The 20,613-nt window shown below is 35.9% G+C and overlaps 3 protein-coding genes across 6 annotated transcripts; 1 reads left to right on the top strand and 2 right to left on the bottom strand.

The window, feature by feature from the left end:
- The first annotated feature begins 181 nt into the window (after positions 1-181).
- letmd1 (LETM1 domain containing 1) lies at positions 182-4,996 on the top strand. 3 transcript variants are annotated; one of them, XR_008182663.1, is made up of 10 exons: positions 186-351; positions 649-806; positions 912-1,027; positions 1,120-1,202; positions 2,051-2,237; positions 2,346-2,447; positions 2,528-2,680; positions 2,772-2,868; positions 3,762-3,933; positions 4,051-4,996. XR_008182663.1 is itself a non-coding variant. In XM_052594624.1 (9 exons), exons 1-9 carry the CDS (start codon positions 233-235, stop codon positions 3,833-3,835), a joined length of 1,086 nt encoding a protein of 361 aa, XP_052450584.1. In that variant the 5' UTR covers positions 182-232; the 3' UTR covers positions 3,836-4,996. The 3 variants fall into 3 exon arrangements, 2 of the variants coding, with proteins under 2 accessions (XP_052450584.1, XP_052450583.1); XM_052594624.1 differs by having other exon boundaries at positions 182-351; positions 652-806; positions 3,762-4,996; XM_052594623.1 differs by having other exon boundaries at positions 3,762-4,996.
- Positions 4,997-5,106: 110 nt separating this feature from the next.
- cd63 (CD63 molecule) lies at positions 5,107-13,485 on the bottom strand. 2 transcript variants are annotated; one of them, XM_052594635.1, is made up of 9 exons: positions 13,343-13,485; positions 13,020-13,178; positions 11,512-11,596; positions 8,223-8,405; positions 6,870-6,944; positions 6,689-6,781; positions 5,945-6,091; positions 5,633-5,716; positions 5,107-5,535 (listed from the first exon to the last, which is right to left on the bottom strand). In XM_052594635.1, exons 3-9 carry the CDS (start codon positions 11,575-11,577, stop codon positions 5,470-5,472), a joined length of 714 nt encoding a protein of 237 aa, XP_052450595.1. In that variant the 5' UTR covers positions 11,578-11,596; positions 13,020-13,178; positions 13,343-13,485; the 3' UTR covers positions 5,107-5,469. The 2 variants fall into 2 exon arrangements, with proteins under 2 accessions (XP_052450595.1, XP_052450596.1); XM_052594636.1 differs by lacking the exon at positions 13,020-13,178 and having other exon boundaries at positions 13,343-13,416.
- Positions 13,486-14,807: 1,322 nt separating this feature from the next.
- Positions 14,808-19,807, bottom strand: LOC128011669 (myosin light chain kinase 2, skeletal/cardiac muscle-like). Its single transcript, XM_052594345.1, is given in 7 exon segments — positions 14,808-15,250; positions 15,760-15,789; positions 16,927-17,043; positions 17,266-17,336; positions 17,503-17,644; positions 17,738-17,847; positions 19,742-19,807. Coding segments are annotated over 7 exon segments (666 nt in total). The 3' UTR covers positions 14,808-15,120.
- Positions 19,808-20,613: the final 806 nt, after the last annotated feature.

Below are 20,613 nucleotides of genomic sequence, written 5' to 3'. Positions count from 1 at the left end.
GACTATTCTGAGGCTTCAGCCAACAAAACATGAGGGATCATTAATCTATAATGCATACATATATTTACTTTTTTATTTTCTTGAGCCAAGAACGGTATCCATCTACGCAAAAAAACCTGGCGCGCGTTTGTTACAATATTTGCGGTTATTAAAGGAGCCAATCACAGAGCCGCGCCCGCATTCCATTCCCTGAAGACACGCCCACGTCGAACTGTCAGCTGCTCAGTCCAAGATGGCGCTGTCCTGTAGAGGTGTATGCCGCGGGGCTTCATTGATCTTACTGTACGGAAAACGACCTGTCGGGGTTAAAGCAAGTCTCTGCACACCCAGTCTGGCCCCCACAAAACCCAGGTACTGTTTATAATCAGTTCGGAATGATCGATCACATGTAGGCGGTGGTTTTCATACCACACAGCGAGGGGTTTTTGGATATAAACTCGTTATAAAATGATACTGATGATGATGTTTCAGAATAAATAGGACAAATGGGGCCAAGATAAATATTTCTCATTGTCTATCATCCTTTTAGTTGTTGGCCAAAGAAAAAATTGCATTGGGTTCATCAGGAACTACAGACCATGCCCTGCCCTGTGACATCACACAACATCTTTTATTTATTTATTTGCTTGTTTATGTCTGTCTGTGTAGTAGTTTGTGGTTCGTTAGACACTACTCGCCTTCACAAGCCAGGCACGGGATTGGTCGAAGCGTTGTGTCCGGTCTGAAATGGGCCAATGAGAAATATGAAAGATTCCTGCAACGTCGCTTTCCAAGATTTTACGTCATTTATCACACTTTTATGAAAGGTCAGAGTGAATAAGAAATATTTAAAATAATTACTGTTGTTTTTTTATCCTGAAACCATCTCTGGCAAATATGTTATGATATTGGTTTTATAATTTTCTATAAAGGTTTCCGGCTCCTGTTTCAAGATGGTAAAGAAGTGAGAAGAATCGTAGCCCGCATGCTCAGTGAAAGAATAGAGCACCAGAACTTGCCTTACCGTGACATGGAGAAAGTCAGGCAGGCGAGTAAATCACTCAAGCAGACAATTATGGGATATATTGCTGTTATAAGTTGTATTCAATTATAATTTTTTATTTTGTGTGTTGATTTCAGCTCCGCAAGGACTTAATCAAAGCCATTCCATTGGTCATCATATCAATACCTCCTTTTGCCAACTATCTGGTCTTCATCCTTATGTGAGTATTTAGCATCTTACTTACTGATTATTCAGTGTTTAGTCTTTCTAGCAATTCTGAAGTATTTTTGCTTCTATGAAACTGATTGAATATTGAATGTCTCCCTTATTATCTGTTACTCTTCCATTAATTTATCCAGCAATACTTCCACCCATAAGAATGTGATTTTTTCCATATTTATACACATTTTTGACCTGAGACGTTATGGCCCACATTAATTGGCAATCTGAGTGAAAAATTGATGCATTTCACATTAATAATAAAAATGTATTATTATTATATATTATTATTAATATTATTATTAATACTTAGCTATGTTACAATAATATTTTTGCAAAAGTAATGTATTTAATTGGTAAAATGTAATTTTTAAATAAAAATAGACTATTTAAATATTTTTAATATGAAATAATAATTTGTTATTATTAATACTCTTTATTTTGCAGTTTAATGGTATTATTGCAGTTTTAACGTCATAATTTATTTGTTTAATTTATTGTTTAAAGTTTTAATAATAGTAAACACTGAATAATTATAACTTTATTGTCGTTATCAAATATTTTGTATTTTACAGTACATTAGTATTATTTTCATAGTAATATTTCTTTACTGATTAAAATTTTCACAATTGAAATACTGTTTTCATTAATAGTTTGTTATATACTCAGCTTTTTATTTTACAGCACAGTAATTTGTTTGTAGTACTAATATATCTCTTTGAGTAATTTCTAAATGTAAGTAAAAATTATTTTGAATATTAATTATTATTATTATTATTTTTTTAAATGGGGTGAGGGGTGTTTTTTCCTCTGTCTTGTGCTTGGCTAATCACATGCATCATCCTCTAGGTACCTCTATCCTCGTCAGCTTCTGATCCGGCACTTCTGGACCCCACAGCAGCTGGTGGAGTTTCAGGGGGTGTATCATGCCCAGAGAGCCCAGCACCACTGGGCTATCATCAAAGGGATGGAGAGCACATCAACATCGGTCCAAGACAGCCGACTCAGAAGCCGTCTTTCAGAGCTCTGCAGTAAGGTAGCCTGAGCTAATTCATTATTTTACATATGTGTAAAATCACAGTCATTTAGTTGGTTATTTTATTCAGATTTGGACCGTTTAATTATTATAAATGTGTGTCTGCAGGTCCGAAGTGGAGTCCATCCTGTGGTGTCTGATGTCCATGCAGTGAGAACTTTGTTCTCTGGACCTCCCTTGGGTATCAGGAGTATGTATGCAGATCAGATGGTGAGCTCCAAATAATTGGCTAGTTTAACAGTGAACTTCACTTCAAATGTACTTAAGTCTTGTTTAAAATGTATTTGCAGAGACACCTCTGTGCATTGCTCTTCCTGACGCCCCGCCTCCCAGGCTTCTGGATTGGTCGACGTTTGAACAGCCATGCTTTTGAACTCATGCAGCTTGACCGTGCTATTGTTCGATTAGGCTTGCATCAGTTAAACGACACAGAGCTCAGAGAGGTCAGAGGTCACTCCTTATTTGGCTTTTGCATTCTGTTAGCAGCCTTTTTTTTGTGATTTTTGAAGAACACTTTTACTTCACATCTCCTAGGCATGTTACGTGAGAGGACTGAATCCAGACCGCCTGAGTTCAGGACAGTGCAAGGAATGGCTCACACAGTGGTTGCAGTTCTCAACACACCTCAAAGGTACACAAGCCATAAGTTCAAGGCTATGTTCTGAATAGCATACTAGCATGCTACTTTTATGGTGCATATGAAAAACTGGATGCTTTACTCTGAACCATTCTCGTCTTCAGAGCAGGAATTATTGTTTGTAACTTTAATTTGTACATGACAAAAAAACAAAACAGGTAACCGCTTTTACATGAATGTAACATTATTTTCTCAACTCTTGTTTTTGTTACATTATTGAAAGTTTATTTCAATTACAATGCCCAGTGCTTTAAAGGCTTTTTTTTCATAAATCTCCAATTCAATCGAGCTCACATACACTAAACTTTACAGTTTTATTGCTATCTACATTCTGAAGTTTTTTTTTTTCAGAAGGGTTTATTTATACAATATATTATTGTCTGCTTTTGTACAACATTTTCTTACTAAAATCATTTTCTGATTTATGGAGTGATAAAAACAGATGTCCAAAATCCCCTTAGTGAAAAACATTTATATTTAATGTTAAATAATCATTTTTAAGATCGCTTTACCAGGGTTCAGAATTCTGTTCTAGAAATATATGCAAATGAGTGCACATTTAATTAGATGATGCCTTAAATAGATTTTTAAACATAACATTTCATTTGCAGCATTCTGCAAAATCGCTGTAGACATTACAAAATGTCTAGTGTACAACTGAGTGCATTGTCATGAATGAACCAAAAGTAATTGCTTTTTTGCATAGATGTATTCTAAAGATTTCTTTTAAAATACCCTGAATGTTTCTTAATTGGTCAGTAGGTTTTTGTGTTGAATAGCATGAACAAATAGCACAGAAGAAACAACTGTTGTGCTTTTGAAACAGACTTGACAGTTACGGTGTTGCACATTCACTGTGGTTTTTCGTTTCCTTCTTGTTTGACCAGAGTCTGAGACCTCCCTCTATCTGCACTGTATGGTGTTGCTAACTGTGAACTTCCCTAAACACCCACGACACTGACCTGTGGAGGAAGTAAGTGACTTATCTTCAAAACGTCAGGCCCTGATCATCCACCACCACACCCAAAGGCAAAACACCGTGGGAGCAAACAGACTTGTGTATGCAAATCCAAACCGTGCAACACAAGCTTTTTTTACCTTAAGTCTTTTGCCTTAGTCGCACATTAATTTCAAAATGAAGAAATTATTATTATTTTTTTGTTTTGTTTTTTGTAGGAATTATTCTTTAAAAGGGGTTGTCATTCTTTAAAAGCTTTTCTTGGAGATGTATCCAATTTAGTTTACTTCAGTAAGGAACAGATAGGAGGGACATGGTCATTGGAAGATGTAATTGGAATTCTTGAATTTTTCTAATTTCATAATTAAATTTTTTCCGCATATAGACAGGGTGTGTAATTAATGACGTACATTTACACTAGGAGAGGTTCTAACCACATCTGAGACCAAAAGCACACTGAACATCTGCTTAATGCATCCATTCAGGTCTTATATTGAACATTTTCATTCTGAATATTTATTCTATTAACAACAGTTGTTCATGCACAGTCATTTGTGAATTGCATTTTGTACCTTTGTTTAAAACCTGCACTGACAAGTATCACATTCATTTTTCTAGTTTCTTGCTCAAGATGGTTTAAAATGTTTTATTATAGAAACCCATTTTTTATGTTTTAAATCTGTTGTCCAAACTGAAAAGAGGTTTACAGCCTTTAAAAATACTGGAGATAAAGTGAATTCCTTAATATATTATTAAGCTATGTTCTATAATGCAGCATATACTTATTTTAATTACATTTATTTATTTTTGAATTCTAAAGACTACATGAACAATATTGCGCCTTGTTCTTGTCCTATCCAATAAGAAGCGGTTTCCTGTGAGCACTGGGCTGTTTGGTCATAGCATTTATGTTATGCTAAATGAGTCTTGTCAAGTTCTGAAATAACTTGATCTTCTTATTCAGCCTTTTAGCAGGTGCCTTTTACTTAAACACAGGTACAAAAGAGGTGCAGTTCATGCAGTTATCTTTACATGTTGCCAAATGTGTTGCTTTATTTTGTTTTTATATAAAGAGACAATGCTGTTTGGTTCAATGTTAGTCAGAACACATAGTCAGTGCAGTATGAAAATATTGCAACTTCTATTAAAAGACGTCAAACTTAATGGTCTCTGTTTGCATCCTTTATCAAGGTAGCACTGATTTACCAGAACACACAGTAATAAGCTGAAATAACTAAATATTTAAGTTCATTATATTTAAGACAATGACAAACTTGTTTAGAACATTTTATTCTTTCTATTTTGACACCAATGTTCTATAAATGTATAAAATTTTCCATATCAGTAATAAATGATTGTTGTCGTGTAACCCAAAGGAATGTCACTGCAGTAAAGATCCAAGTTTAAAACCAACTGTCTAAAGTATAAATCAGTCAATCAGACAGACAGACTTGACAGGATTAGTCACAGAAGCGTAGACGTCATAGAGATTTCATTCTCAAAGAAAATGAGTACTGTCAACTTACACAGCAAGGGGGAAAATAACTGGCATTTATATAGTTTTCAAAACACCTGAACAGTCTCTAAGAGCTTTAAGTGATATGCTAATATGGGGGAAGTTATGTAACTAGATGTGATCACATGACTTCATAGCCGCTGCGGATGGCTCGCATCAGAATGCAGGCCAACACAATGCCCGAGATCTACAAAAAAACAAAATGGTTGTTGTATGAGAAAGGGGAGTTTGCTTTAAAGTTTTGATGTGCGTGTAATAGAAAATAACAATCTTTCAGGTCTTACCTGCACAAAGGCAATGACCAGAGCTGCCACAGCGATCCACAGGATATTTTGCTTCAGAACTTTGTCCAAAATGGGCTGACATCCCTGTGTTAAACAAACACAAAACCGAAATCTAAGTGCTTACAGACATCCCACAAATCCTCTCCAATAAACAATTTCTACCAGTCTTTTTTTTAAGTTTGAAATTTAAAAGCTAAGAGGACACAGACAATCTTAGTAGATTTTTGTAGATTTTTCTTTGTAGATTTTCTTTGTAAAAATACCACAGTACAGAAGAGATAACCTTAGTGCACTTAAAAAAAAGTTTCTTACGTCAGTGTTGATTTTAGTGGTTTGTTGGAGAGCTCCTTTACCACAATCCTTAGTGATGTTTTTACAGCAGGAATCTGGGACTGAATTGGCAGGCAAGAATTTTGAGTTCATCCAATCACTGGAGGAGTTTCTTCCACAGCACTTTAACTACAAGACATTACAAATTCATACATATTTAAATGGTCTTTTTGTAAATGTATATGTATGCGTGTGTATGTGTGTAAAATAAAAATAAGTCATTCAGATTTCAGAAAGAAAGCACAGAGTCTAAAAGTGAATTTTAGCCACATAACAGCACAAGACTAACAACAGCATATCTTCTCTAATCTTTTTGTATTCAATTGGTTTTCTTTTTTTTATTATACAATTTAACAAAAACAAAAAAAAAAGTCTTTAACAATAGCTTGCTCTATTCTTTTACTATTCTATCGGTTTTCTTTTTATTATATAATAAAAAAACTTGCAGAACTGCATTAAGCTAACTTAGACTTATTATAGCACTTGCATATCATTGCCCTTTTGTTGATTTTAATTGCTTCCATTGTTCTCATCTGTGAGTCACTTTCGGATAAAAGCTTCTTCTAGATGACTAAATGTAAATAAGAGGAAGCAGGATGTCAGTTTACTGTCAACAGGTGGCACTGGGCAAACAAAATGGGAGAAACTCAAAGGACACTGTTGCATGCATGTGAAAGTGGAAATCAAGACAGACATCCAAAATGTGAGATGTTTGGGTTCACTAACATCTCTCTGTATACCATCCATGGCTTCACGGTTTTCCGTTTCGTTGTATCCTGCAATCATGCTGTCAAAACCTTTATTCAGGAGATCAGTCAGCTGCGGAGAAAGACAAATTATTATGAGCTAAATGGTACTAGGAAACTAGGATGAATAAAAATGAAGTGCCAGTGAGAAGAGTGCTCACATTCCCACGCAAGACATATCCAGCGATGGCAGCTCCGATTTCAACGATGACGATGAGGGAGAGAATAACAGCAAACTAGAAGAGAATAAATAAAGAAGGGCTTAATGATAAAGGTGAATGAATAGCATTTAAAAGATTTGAATGATTTCATTGAGAGCTGGTAAGAGCCGTGCTACTGTATATGTGTAGGGAACACAGTAGCACATTCTGAGGCACCAGTTTATTGATTTCCATTTTAGTCAAATATTCACATACACATCTATTCTTCAAAATAAGTGTTTTATAAAAAGGAAATCTGGTTTGACCTGTTGGCCATGTGTTGACCATGTCAACACAGACGTGCTGCTGCTTTACAGCAGACGGTATAAAATAAATATCATCAGCTGGCAGCAAGTTAGTGGAAATACAGCCTGGATGTAGCGTAAATATATACCAGTTTACTTGGGCAATACTTAAAGTCTCTATTAAATTACAATTTACTGTGTTAGCACACATCACTAGTCTTTAGGTGAACAATTTATCCATGCAAGTTAATCTACTGGGGAAAAACTTTTTTGTCTTGGTAATCTTTAATCAAAATCTGAACATTTGCTTCCTCTCTGGGATGGCATTCCTTCTCTGATGACGTCAGTTTCACAGCTTGGCCGAGTAAAAGTGGACTTTCATATTAGTGTGCTTCACCAGTAAACTTAACCACACATATAAACTTCACATTTCAGTCAGTCAACAGTATATGTTCACAACAAGTACACTTGTATACATTCACATGTTACATTGTCTACTACCCCAGTACATGCCATATTTTATCATTCATTTATATTTTCTGTCTTATTTCCCAATTTGTCCATTGATACACAATTTTAAATACATTTCCCAAATCTTCAATGTTAATCTATTTACTTATTTAAACGTATGACATAATAAAATACTTGCATTAGAAAAATATTAAAACCACACTAATCCACAACTTGTAAAAATCATTTTTTATTTTTTTATATTAAAATCTGGCAAAATGTGGAAATATAAATGTGTGTATTATAGCAACTGACATTTATGACAGCGGACTTCTGCATCGGCTAAAATAAGATCAAAACAAACCTAACAATTAAAAGCACTATTTTATTACAAATTTGAAAGCTGCTTACTGGATTCTCAATAAAGATAAATGTCATGTCATACATGGTGACTAGGCCTTTGTTTACTATGAGCTTGAAATCTAATACCGAAACATTATGAATAAATGGTAGCCCTAGTGCAAACAGCTGAAGCAACCCTACCCATTAAATGACACTTACTTACCCCGAACCTCTTTATATGCACTAGAACATTAATATTTTCATCACACATTCTTACCATTGTGACCATGCACTGATTCTCCTTCCAGGCACCACAGCAGCCAAAGAATGCAATGAAGAAGATGATGACTCCCACAATTATGATCACTAGAGGAGACCCGGAGTATCCTTTGAGGAAGGCCGTGGTGTTGATAGAAACTTTTGCCATCACCCCCACAACTATTAAGGCCAGGCCACATATCTAGAGATAAGAGACAGAGAGAGGAAGTGTGAAAAACAGTGACTTTATAAGACTCCTCTATAATAATTTAGTTATTCTGTATTTAAACTGACATTGACCTTCAATTAACTTACAACTTGTTGTGGTCACTTGTTGTAAAAAAAAAAAAAAAAAAACAGTCATATTTGAAACAAGGAAAAAGAGACTCAAATAAGAGGAACTGGAACCTAAAAAAAGAAGCCACATGTCATGTGTTTGCCTTCTTAAATTATCCTAAAGGGTCAAAATGAAATAAAAGTTTTTATTAAATTCTGATCTGAGACTATTTTAGGATTTAACCATATTTGGTAACAACTTTAAGGTGCCCTTGTTACACGTTACATGTACTTACTATTATAATAACAATAAATGATGTACAATTGCATGAAATAACCCCGAGCCAAACCCTAATCCAAACCATATAGTAAATGCATGTAGTTAATTAATATTACTGAGTATTTAAATGCATAATTACACTTTAACAAGGACACTTTAAAATAAAGAGTAACCCTATCTTTTCAATTTACTAATTAATATCAACTAGGAATAAGTGTAGGAATAGGAGTTTTACCTAGGTGTGGGTAAGTTATAAGAACTAGGAGAGTCTGCAAATTTCAGTACATTAATTTGCCATCGGTGATGGCCCTGAAAAATTCATCATGCTATTAAGTTTGTCAGTAATCAGGAAATTAGCTACGCACTATCATTATCACACAGATAAAGTACTGTGTAAATGTCTCTTAAGTAAAGTAGGACTTATCGGCACAGCTGAGCAAAGTGTAAAGGATGTTCAGTAATAGGTACATGTCGGCTGTACAAATGAAAGCTGTATGGGTGTCCCACAGCAAGTCAACAACCCAGATCAACTTTTATGATTATACCGAAGCAGCTAACATACAAAGCAACACCAGAGTAAATATTTGAGGGTAATAAGTAGCAGCAGGTACCTGAACGAAACTGACAGAGGAAACAACAGGAGGATAAATCCTGCTGAGTAAAATAAAGATATACGTTGAAATTGCCAGGAGTGTCTATTATTACATAAAGAAACACATGACAATGTCCCAAATAAGGAGTGGTGTTTAATTGGCTATTATCAGCACATATTCCAGTTGGCATTTGGCTTTTTTTTTTCTGAATGCGTCAACAGATGATCGTTGATACTCATATGGGGAAAGTCACATGATGCCGTCACAAATAGGAAGATCAATCACATGACTGAGACTGAACTTTTCAATTTCTCTTGCTTTCAATGAGAAGAGAGACTATTAAATTCCCAGGACAAAACTCCACAGAGTAGTTTTTCCTGTATTTTATTTTTTGTTTCTAGTTCAAAAGAACTAGAAAAGCAAACGCACCTTTAATTCTCAAAATCATTGAAAGTGTTAATGGCTAAATGTTTGGTTAAAAATAACAGAAATGGAACGGTTTCATTGTAGTTTAATAAAAATGTAACAATCCTTTGTTGTATTTTCTAACATTACAGTTGAGAATTTCGAAGTGACAATGTCCAATGAATAGTCCCTTGGAAATCACCTAAATACCACACATACTGTTTTTAAACTTTCTTTTCTTTTCGTTCTTTGTGATTGTGGACAGTTTTTACAACATTTCTCTTATTTATTTTGATTGTTTAACTAATCAAATGTTTCTGTGTCACAAATCAGTTAAATTACAAAAGGCGAGTAAATTTTCGTAGTAAACCGATAGTAGTACAAGTACTGTGGGGTATACCAGAATATAACAAAAAATGACTTCTAATAAAAATAAAAATAAGATGAGGTGTATCCCAGAAAGTGCTCAGAACGGTCAACAGAGTAGTAACAGCAAGGCAGATATCTAAATAATTCCTTCCCATTATTATATACATCATAATACTCAAATGTAGTTTAGGAAATTAAATGTGTCCTAGTGCACAGAAACTAACAGAAACTAATTTCAGTGTGCTTGTTCTGACAACAGGAAGCCTAGAAGATATGGGTGTTAAAATGAGCTTATGGTCTGGTGTACATCCCCATCGGAGTACGTGTTAAAAAAAAAGCAAGAAAAAAAAAGCTGTCATCTCATACAAGTAAATGGCCATTTGCAACTATGTTTTCAATTTGAAGGCTAGTGTGCAGTACATGCAAGAATGTTTTTTTCTTTTGGAAAACATACCACTAAATGCTCTGGTTACACTTTAAACAGAGTGCGTGGTGTGCACATTTACACCAGGGAAGGCTTAGACACCAAACAATGTCAACACCAACAGCACAAGATGAATGCATGAGAAAGTAGTGCTTTGCGTGATCAAACAAACTAGCTGGGATGAAGTGAGTGCTATTTTCCATGACCTGAAAGGAAGTCTGCGTTATCAGCGAGCTGCTGAAGGACAGCCATAAACACTTTAATCCCCAGAAGTCAACGAACAGCGAAATGTGTTAACAACAAAACCACATTTCTGCATTAAGCATACTTTAATTTTAGCCCTTGAAAATGGTTGTGGCACTCTACAGGTTAAAACGGTAATTAAAATAAAATGGAGTTCACCACAACATTCTCGTTAGCTTTATGAAGGTTTGCCCAGTTCCTGAGTAAACACCCGTGCACATGAGTGATTGGTCTTTGAAAGCCAACACTAATCGACTGTATTCCTGTCATCTGACAAAGCCAGGAAATACATAATCCTGAATGTTGTGAAAGTTTTTGGCTTTCCACTCTGAGTCACGAGAAGAGGGATTTTTTTTTTTTACTCCACTATACTACTTGACTGACAAAACTGTGTCATAGATACTACGAACACTCAAAAGATCATTTTGAGGTCTTGAGAGGGGGAGGGGAAATTGTGAAATACCACAAGACTTATGAGAAGTAAAGAAAAAACTGTCTATTTTATATCTCCTTTTTACATCAAAGCCACTCGCTAAACTAAAGTCAGCATGAAGCAGCATGAATTGTAAAAAGTGAGGGTTAGGAAAGCGCTTCGTATAAGTCTTTCACAATAAAGCCTGCAGATAATATGCAATAAAACAAGGATAATTCAGGAAAATGGGTCAGCAGTTATAACACATGCCCTAGTGAAATAATACAAATATTATTTGTTACTCACCCAGAAGATGAAATTAAAGAAAAAGAGCAGGTATTTGATGCATTTTGCGCCTCCTTCTACAGCCATGGTGCTTTTTAATGAATTCCTGTGTAAAAATAAAGGTAAAAGCACAAAGAAGAAAGTAAATGACCACTCCCACTGCCCTTAATACCTGCAAGGTTAAAAATACAGAAACTATTCATAGGTCAGTATACTGACATTAACTAAATGAGGCTAATAATTAACTGTATATTACTGAAAGTCAAATATCCTTTTCAGGTAACTGAAAAAAACCATAAAAATGACAAGAAACTAAATGTCAAAGGGCAAAAGATGTAAAGATGTGAAATACTACAAAGAGATACAGCACTAAGCTATGACTGAAACAAACTATACAACTGTGATGACTATAACCTTTTAAAAATAAATAAATCAGATTCTTTCCTAAAAAGATTATCCATGATGGACATATTACGCTTGACCTCATGACTTGCATCACAAAATTACTAGAAATAACTCCAAAATCATTTTTCTGAGTGGCTTATGTCTCATTCAGTGTGTGATGTTAGTTCTTACAGAAGAAAGTATCATTGGACTGTAACTCAAGATACAAACAAGATTAAGGACGTTATTATTATTATTATATATAAAAGGTACAAATATTTTTGTGAAAGATGTGCCGAACAAAATGTCAAAATAAAATGCACGAATAAAGTAGTAAAATGTGGGTTTTGGACCCTAATAAGGCCTTATATAATAATGGTCATCATTCTCTTTAACCAGACCAAAAAGGAAATTAATCTAGTAAAATGTAACTTTAGAAATGTTAAAAATGTTAGCATATTTTAAACAAGGAGCGAAGTAAAACCGTGAGAAATTACCTCATCTACTGCAGTAACGAGATTAACAGTCAACACGGTTTAGTTTGACGTTTTAAATATATTGTGAATGTTTACAGTCAAATTTGACTTTAAAAGCTAACGTTACACTATCTTTAACTGAGTCGGTAAGCCAATTGTAAATAAAGTTTCCAAGTATGACGAGGCTCAACGGCTATTTATTTTTTACTGATAATCCTGTTCCTCTTGTTATACAAACGCCTTATTTTTTTAACCAAATCCTTAACTTTAGAAGGCTTTACAATGTGGTATTTTAAATCTGATAAAACACAGGTTTCGTATTTTTTTAAACACACCAATATGTCTAAAGTTGTGAAGAATTATAGGCCCTCAGAAAAGATTTTTAATTCAAGCTACGACACAAGACGACCGCAAAGGAGAGGAAACAATGCGACTATTGACTGCCTTAATTAAATTACACCCCGCCTGCAATTTCGACTATTTCCAGTTAAAACCAATTACTTAAGATAGCAAACAACGAGGGTACCGTATGAGCGAAGAGAAAGTTAGACACATTCGCTTAAATCTCGAGTTCGCTCGAAAAAGTTCCTTTAAATTACACGTTGAATAGGAGAATGTCGCGCGCCCGTCGAAAAAAAACATCGCAATGAAATAAAAACAAAACATTACCTCTGTCAAAATGTCAAGCGTTCAGGAAACCTGTAGAGTGAAAACTCGAATGCTATCTGTCCAAGCAACAGCACACGGATATGAGAAGTCACTGAGTAAATGTGATGCCTCCTGTAGGCGCACCCACCCCTTACCGACTTACATCAGAGGAGGCTGAGCCTAGAACACAAATATTCGCTTTACCTTAACTGTGCTCAGACTTGTTTAATAACCTTAACCAGTACTGGAATCTGGTTCCAGCACACACAAACACATAAAGAGTATATAAAGAGTAAAGAGTCAAGGGATAGATTTTTTTTCCCTTTCAAATCTTAAACATGTACCTTCTCGATCATATCAACCAACTATGTTGAGTTCAGTCTGTGTCCACAGATTAAATTGCCTAAATCAGTTAAAATAGCTTATAATGGCTCAAATGTATTGTCAAAAACAATACGAGTATCACATGTTAAAGGTAGGTCTACACAACAGCACTTTTAATTCGTCTATGTATCAGCTGTTTTATGAGGTCACTCCTCGTGATAGCCACCATGTTGGCATCACATGACCAGCCAGTCATGCAAGTTATTCAGATATATACAGGCCTATATTGTTTTACTAATTTATATTATATGGATGAGTGTATTATCAGTAAACAAAATATTTTTACTCCAGTAGGCCTACGTGTCAGTATAAAGTTTAAAACCATCTACTGAGACAAATAGCTAAAAAGAATATCTCAAATAAAAGGTTAATATTTTAATTTTGATTTGCCATCATATTATTGCATCATATATAAAACCAGCACATCACTAATAAAAGTCATGTTGTTTGTTTTACTAACTACAATTAATATAAGATTATTTTATTACAGTCTTGCAAATGTCATTCAACATATTGAAGACGCCAGCGAAGATTAGAAATCATTCACCATCATCTTTCCCATTATACACACCCAGTGTGATATAATTTTATTGCAACATTGTAGTGGCCTTAAAACATTTTTTTTGACTGCAGGAATGAATGAAATTTACCACAATCATTTAAAGGAGGTCAACCTTGTGCAGTCATGGAAAGGGAGTTCTGGATTCAATTTCATCTGAGACATTCTGAAGATTGGGGGGGGGGGTCTCATTTTATGTTTAAGCCTCTCCCAGTGTGACTGTGTTGATTTGAATGATGAAAGATTAGTATTGCTCTGCTAAGTTGAAAAATAGTTAATAAGTACATAACCAATATTATTTAATCAATCAAATAATTGTATTGTTTTTTGAAGTTGCAAACAAAAAAAGAGGTCACATGCATTTTGTATGGGCATGACTGTTTAATTTAAATCATACCATTACTTTATTTAGACGGCAAGTAAAACAGGGAGAGCATTATATCCTGTTTCATCAGCGAAAGAATTACATGAATGTATTTTCAAAAACTGGTTCTTCTACACTACATTACTGTGAACATCCTGTTTTGACTTCCTGTTGGTCTAACACTCCCCACACAACACATGACAGAAGTCACCAGTATTCTAATTCACTTTTCAGACGATTCAATATTCACACCATTGGTCTTTTTATACCATATACCTTTGAATATGAACAATCAGCTGAAAACCATTCTCAATTTAAGATTAACAACATTTTCTTACATGCTTTTTCAGTTAAAATAACACTTTGGCAAGACAAAAGTGATAAACAAATCCTTCAAAAATTAATAATGTGATGCCAAAATGAAATTCAAGAGAAATATGTAATTTGTACATCAGTATTATTGCATGTTATAGATGCATTTGAATGATTACACTGGCAGCCAGTCAGTATTCAGATACGAAAAGTGGGTGGCGATGCAGCACACAATACAAAGACATGATCTGCATATAATGAAAGCACACATAGTGAGCACAGTCAGCAGGACGTCTCTGACACTCTCAGATTCCAAGCGTAGCTAAGGAACCTGAACTTCTGATCTTCTTAAACCTATTTGCTGCAGCAACGGCTATATAGTTTTTCTACAAAGGAGACAGCTGGAAGAGGATGAATGAGAAATTAAGAGAAATTCAGCATTTAGTATCTTTAAACAGTGTAAAGAAAGAGGTAAATCATTGTGTGTCCCCTGTGTTTCTGCTTCACATTCGTCTGGCCATATACTTCTTGAGGAGAAGCTGAGACTTGAGCACAATGTTGCTGCTCTTAGATTTCTCAGTGATGTTATTGAGCCACGGGTGTTTGGGACACTGTGTAGCACTCAGATCACCACTGTAAACCATTACTTCATTTAGATGGCAAGTAAAACAGGGAGAGCATCATATCCTGTAATGGACCACTAGGGGAAGTTGCTGCCTAGTGGTTGGAGAGTTAGACTCCTAACCCAAGGGTTGTGGCTGCCCACTGCTCCAGGTGTGTGTTCACTGCTGTGTGTCCACACTTTGGATGGGTTAAATGCAGAGCACAAATTCTGAGTATGGGTCACCATACTTGGCTGAATGTCAGATCACTTTCACTTAAAGGCTTGTGGGTTTGAATCTCTGGCTGACTGTACAGTGCTCTCTACCAGACCCTTGAGCAAGGCACCGAACACCTAACTACTTCCAGAGCACCACAGCAATATGGCTGCCCACTGCTCCGGATGTGTGAGTGTTTACTATTGTGGCATTCTATATTGATACTCCAAACCAGGTGGGCCCAAGTGTCTCACCTGGTTCCCCTTTGACAGGCAACATTTCTTAAAACATTGTCCTGTGTTTCATCAGCATTTTTAATGTCACTTTCTTTTTCTGATCAACAGGTTAGAGAGCCTCAGCAGACACATGCTCAAATTTTTTTAACAGAAATAACAAACTTTTACAACAGATTTCACTTTAAAACGTTCTTTAGAGCTGTTTATAGATTTTGTGATTATTAAATATATGTTTCTGCACTTGTCTATTATTAGCTCATGTTCTGTTGAGTATAGAATCAATATAATGGCGGCCTATCCAGTTGTTAATGGTCTGGCTATCGTCATCACCCAGAAATGGAGAAAGGCTACTTAAAGGTGCTGTAGGGAACTTTTGTAAAAAAAATATTTTTTACATATTTATTAAACCTGTCATTATGTCCTGACAGTAGAATATGAGACAGATAATCTGTGAAAAAAATCAAGCTCCTCTGGCTCCTCCCAGTGGTCCTATTGCCATTTGCAGAAACTCCATCGCTCCCGGTAAGAAACAGCCAATCAGAGCTGCGGTCCGTAATTTTGTTTTTGTTCAAAATGTAGAAAATGTATATAATAAGCGAGTACACCATGAATCCATTTTCCAAACCGTGTTTTTGGCTTGTCCTGAATCACTAGGGTGCACCTATAATAAGTGTTTATATTCGGACTATTTTAGATTGCTTCGGGGGTACCGCGGCGGAGTAACCCAGTACCTTTGTGATTCTTCATAGACATAAACAGAGAGAAGTAGTTCCGGCTACGATGTTCTTCCGCGAGACGCAAGCAGTTCTGTTTATTAACCGCTAGAGCGTCAAAAGTTCCCTACCGCAGCTTTAATCTAGAACAACTGAAATCAAATATGATATTTATTGCTTCTCCATTTCAAGAGTTCATCTAATATGAAGCTAATAAGGTTAGACAAGTTTCTTTTTTCTGGTTTGGATGCAGTCCAGAACACTCCATAACAGTTATTGCTTTAATTAGATTAAGCAATTGGATGCTGTTTTACTGCCTTGTTTGATGTTTTTGGATTCACTCCCAGTACATTTACCAGACATCACAATTGTTAGCCAATCTTTTTGACTAATTTGTATGGAACCACTTATAAAAATTATTGAATTTGTAATCAAGGCCTGCTTATGTCTCACAGTGAATTTTAAATTAAAATATATATAGACATTTGTTCAAATTATTATGTAATTGTGAATTACATGTTCTGGTGAATGCATTGTATTACTTTAGAATGTATGTGACGACTTTCAAAGTCCACATATCTGTAGAGAAGTTCACCACCTCTGGAACTAAAAATTCAGGCGTTCCGAATGAAACGTTGAGCTTCTTCTGTGGTTTATATCTGAAGAGGGACAGGGAGAAAAGCCACTTAAACATAAAAATAAGCCTTGGCTATAATATGTGGACTCAGGACTGAGGACTGACACATTCAGAAAAACACAGTGGTCACTGGAAAAGTATGCAAGGCAAATGTCATGCCAGCAAAAATACACTTATCTTCATTTGAACACAATCATGCACGGACAAGTACAATACAATAGCAGTGTATAAGTATGCATCCCACCTCCTTGCTAGTCCAAAGTCAATAATTTTCACCTGATGGCTAGAGTGATTAACAAGAAGAATGTCCTCTGGCTGAAAAAAAAAAAAAAAGTGTGATGAACTGTTACACATTTCCCTCTGACATTCCAGTTTCCATAAAGGCTTACGCTATAATCTCCGTGAATCCCATGAGAAAAGAACAAAATCCCTAGCCTAAATTTGACAGAACAAAGTAAGCCCTTTTTGCTTCATCTGTTACCTTGAGGTCCAGGTGAAGTACATCCATCTGGTGCATGTACTGGACACCCTCACAGATGTGTTTCACAAACACCATTGCATCCACCGCAGTCAGCGGACAGCTCTCATCCACGATTCTCTCGAACAGCTCACCTCCCTCCACACTGAATAGAAAAAGACGATTTCTGTTGTTTCATAGGCCATGTTGCACTTTAGCCAATTGTGTTTTATTGCTTAAAAAGAATCACACTACTCACTACTCCATGATCAGCACAACTTGATTCTTGACCTCAAAGGCTTCTTAAAGTTGAAGGATATTGGGGTGACCGAGCTGGTTCACGACCTGGATCTCATTTAGTGCCATGTCCTGCAAAACAACAGGTTGTCTGTCTCAAATGACCTGATTGACCTAGTTGATGATGGTACTGTTATGATGGTAATAAAAACAAATTGTGGTTTTGACAGCAAATTTTGACAGCAACACATATGCAGAGCTGGATAGTAACTCATTAGATTAGATTAGATTAGATTCAACTTTATTGTCACTGCACATGTAGATACAAGGCAACGAAATGCAGTTAGCATCTAACCAGAAGTGCAATAAGCAGTAAGTACAGAATATACAAGGTCTATAATATGTACAATAACTATACAGATAAGTATTATGGACATAATTTACAGATTTTAAATACTATAAGCATGATATACAGACAGGTGTACTATGAACATACTATACAGATGGATTATGTACAAGTGTATGTACACTATAGGCAGAAATATGAACATATGAACAATTACACTATTGCAATGGACAGTAAAGTGCATAGAAAATATTTCAGTGTGCAAATGGATTAAAAAGTGTTCCTAGATGAACAGACAGTAGTGCAAGTAAAAAAAAGTTACTGTTTTTTTGCTTGTTGTGAATAAATAAATCAGTCAGTGTTGAAGAGGGGGAGGTGTCTGTGTGTGTGGTGTGGGGGGTGTTGAGGGGTGTCAGAGGGCAGAGTTCAGCAAGGAGACAGCTTTAGGGAAAAAGCAGTTCCTGAATCTTGTGGTCCTTGTCCGGAGGCTCCTGAAGCGCCTCCCGGAGGGCAGGAGGTTAAACAGTCCATGGTCAGGGTGAGAGGAGTCCTTGAGTGTGCTGCGAGCTCGTCGTAGACAGCGTTTCCTAAATATTTTTGTTCAGCAGTAGAAAATAAGGTTTGGAAGGACAAAGGTAAGGTTCTGACATGACCATACATCAGCAGTTACACGTTTAGGGGAATAGGGCATTATTAATATACCATGTAAGGTGTTATGTGCTAGAAATGGGTAAACCACTATCAGTTAGTTTGCCCATGGTGTGGGGGCACCACCGCAAGGCAGTGTGCCACATTGTCCCCCCTTGGGCTTATTAGCAGGTGGTCACCCTAATCACTGGGTGGTACTGGGCTTTAAATGCTCAAGAACTTTAAAATGTAATGGATTCTGATTGTCTGATTCATTAGCTCAATTCTGAAAGCAATTACAAAGATATTGTGCTTCTGTGTCATTATCATAATTATGGTGAGAACATTCCTATATATACATTTTAAATTACAGTTACAACAAATGTAATTAATGCCATTTTGATTAATGTAATCACTGTTTGCCGTAGTCTTAAGAGTTAATGGAAGCATTTTAAAAGCAATTCTGGCTGTTGTCTTCTTCCCACTGACCGCAGAGGTTCGAACAGGCAGGGATCTCCATCTCTGTAGAGCCACTAAAGGCACAGACACTCTCTCACTCTGTCCGTCCTCCAGACAACACATATTTAAGAGACAAAACAAAAAACTAATTTAGACACCAACCTAGTTCCAAACTTTTTTTTTTCATTGTTTTTTTCTGTGGGAACACTAGAGTATATTTTGAAGAATACTGGTCACAAAACTATTTTAGTTTCCCATTGACTTTTTTTTAAATTACAGTGGAAGTCAGCAGGAACCAACAGTGTTTTATTAAAATTCTTCAAAATATTTTTGTTCAGCAGTAGAAAATAAGGTTTGGAAGGACTAATGAATAAATTATGAAATGTTTTTGTTTGGTTGGACTATCCCCTTTAAGACACATTCTGGCTACATACCATATGCAAGTTCCTCCAGAGCTGTTCCCATCTCCAGGACTTTCTTTTCAAGAGAATCCAGAAGTCTGGTCTGAGCTGACAGCTGGCTGGTCACACACAGGTCGGTAACTTCTCCCTGAGCTCAAGAGGAGTGCTCCACTTTAAATCATAGGTCATCAACCTTGGCCTTCAGGGTTGTGGAGCTGGATGGAGGCACGGGGCATTTCATAGAGCCCTTGACAGACATGAAGGTAGTGCTAGAAAGAGATGAAAAAAAATCGTTATTGAAGACAAGGTCTTCTTAAGGGAATAAAAAAAAATTAGACTTGTGGATTTACACACAATGAAAGTCATTGTTGCAATTTTTTTTTTTTTTTTTTATAGAAACCCTGCTGAAATATTTGGTTTGCTGGTCTTAACGGACTTTAGCTTGTCTTTTAGCATGACCAGCTGAAAAGAACACAACCTACTCATATATATAAAAAAAAAAATCTAACCAGCAAACAAACTAACACTGGTTAAACTTTTTTTTTCCCTGTAGCAGAGAAACAAAATAAAACTCTGGTAGACAGTTTCGCATGCACAGCTGGCAAGTAACATGGACTTTTTAATATCTTCAGACTCTACTACAAATAAGATGTCAATAAATTCAACCATTTCACATCCACCTGTAAAGATGTTTATCCAGTAAAAAAAAAGTATGTGTTTTCTGGCCAATGGTTTAAACACTGCTCTCTGGAAGTTCACATAGTACCAGTCTGTCAGAATCCTCTTATCACTCTGTGGCCACCTCACCAGAAATAGGTAAACCAGAGAAGGGGGATCACAAACAGTCAAATGATAATAGAGGAACACAGAGCTAGCTTCAAGGAGGGGGAACAAAGTCTTTGCAAGATAAAAAGAGGCAAAGCATGAGCTGAACAAATGGAAGACAGGTACCTTTAGTGTTCAACCATGCACCGCTGACAGTCATTCAGCTTTAAATGGAATAAAATCTCCGCCCTTTAGTTAACCTACATAGAAATTACATATCAAAACTTCGTATGACAAAAA

This window comes from Carassius gibelio, chromosome B23 (genome assembly GCF_023724105.1).
Source record: "Carassius gibelio isolate Cgi1373 ecotype wild population from Czech Republic chromosome B23, carGib1.2-hapl.c, whole genome shotgun sequence".
In the NCBI taxonomy this organism is placed as follows: domain Eukaryota; kingdom Metazoa; phylum Chordata; class Actinopteri; order Cypriniformes; family Cyprinidae; genus Carassius; species Carassius gibelio.
This window is presented reverse-complemented; position numbering and strand designations above follow the sequence as displayed.

Excerpts from the sequence above, each read along its gene's own strand:
- letmd1 (XM_052594623.1), top strand. The coding sequence starts at position 233 with ATGGCGCTGTCCTGTAGAGGTGTATGCCGCGGGGCTTCATTGATCTTA. Across the intron at positions 2,448-2,527 it reads GTATGTATGCAGATCAGATG|AGACACCTCTGTGCATTGCT; the intron begins GTGAGCTCCAAA and ends ATGTATTTGCAG. Across the intron at positions 2,681-2,771 it reads ACGACACAGAGCTCAGAGAG|GCATGTTACGTGAGAGGACT; the intron begins GTCAGAGGTCAC and ends CACATCTCCTAG.
- cd63 (XM_052594635.1), bottom strand. The coding sequence starts at position 11,577 with ATGGCTGTAGAAGGAGGCGCAAAATGCATCAAATACCTGCTCTTTTTC. Across the intron at positions 6,945-8,222 it reads ATCAGTGCATGGTCACAATG|TTTGCTGTTATTCTCTCCCT; the intron begins GTAAGAATGTGT and ends ATTCTCTTCTAG. Across the intron at positions 5,717-5,944 it reads CCACTAAAATCAACACTGAC|GGATGTCAGCCCATTTTGGA; the intron begins GTAAGAAACTTT and ends TGTTTAACACAG.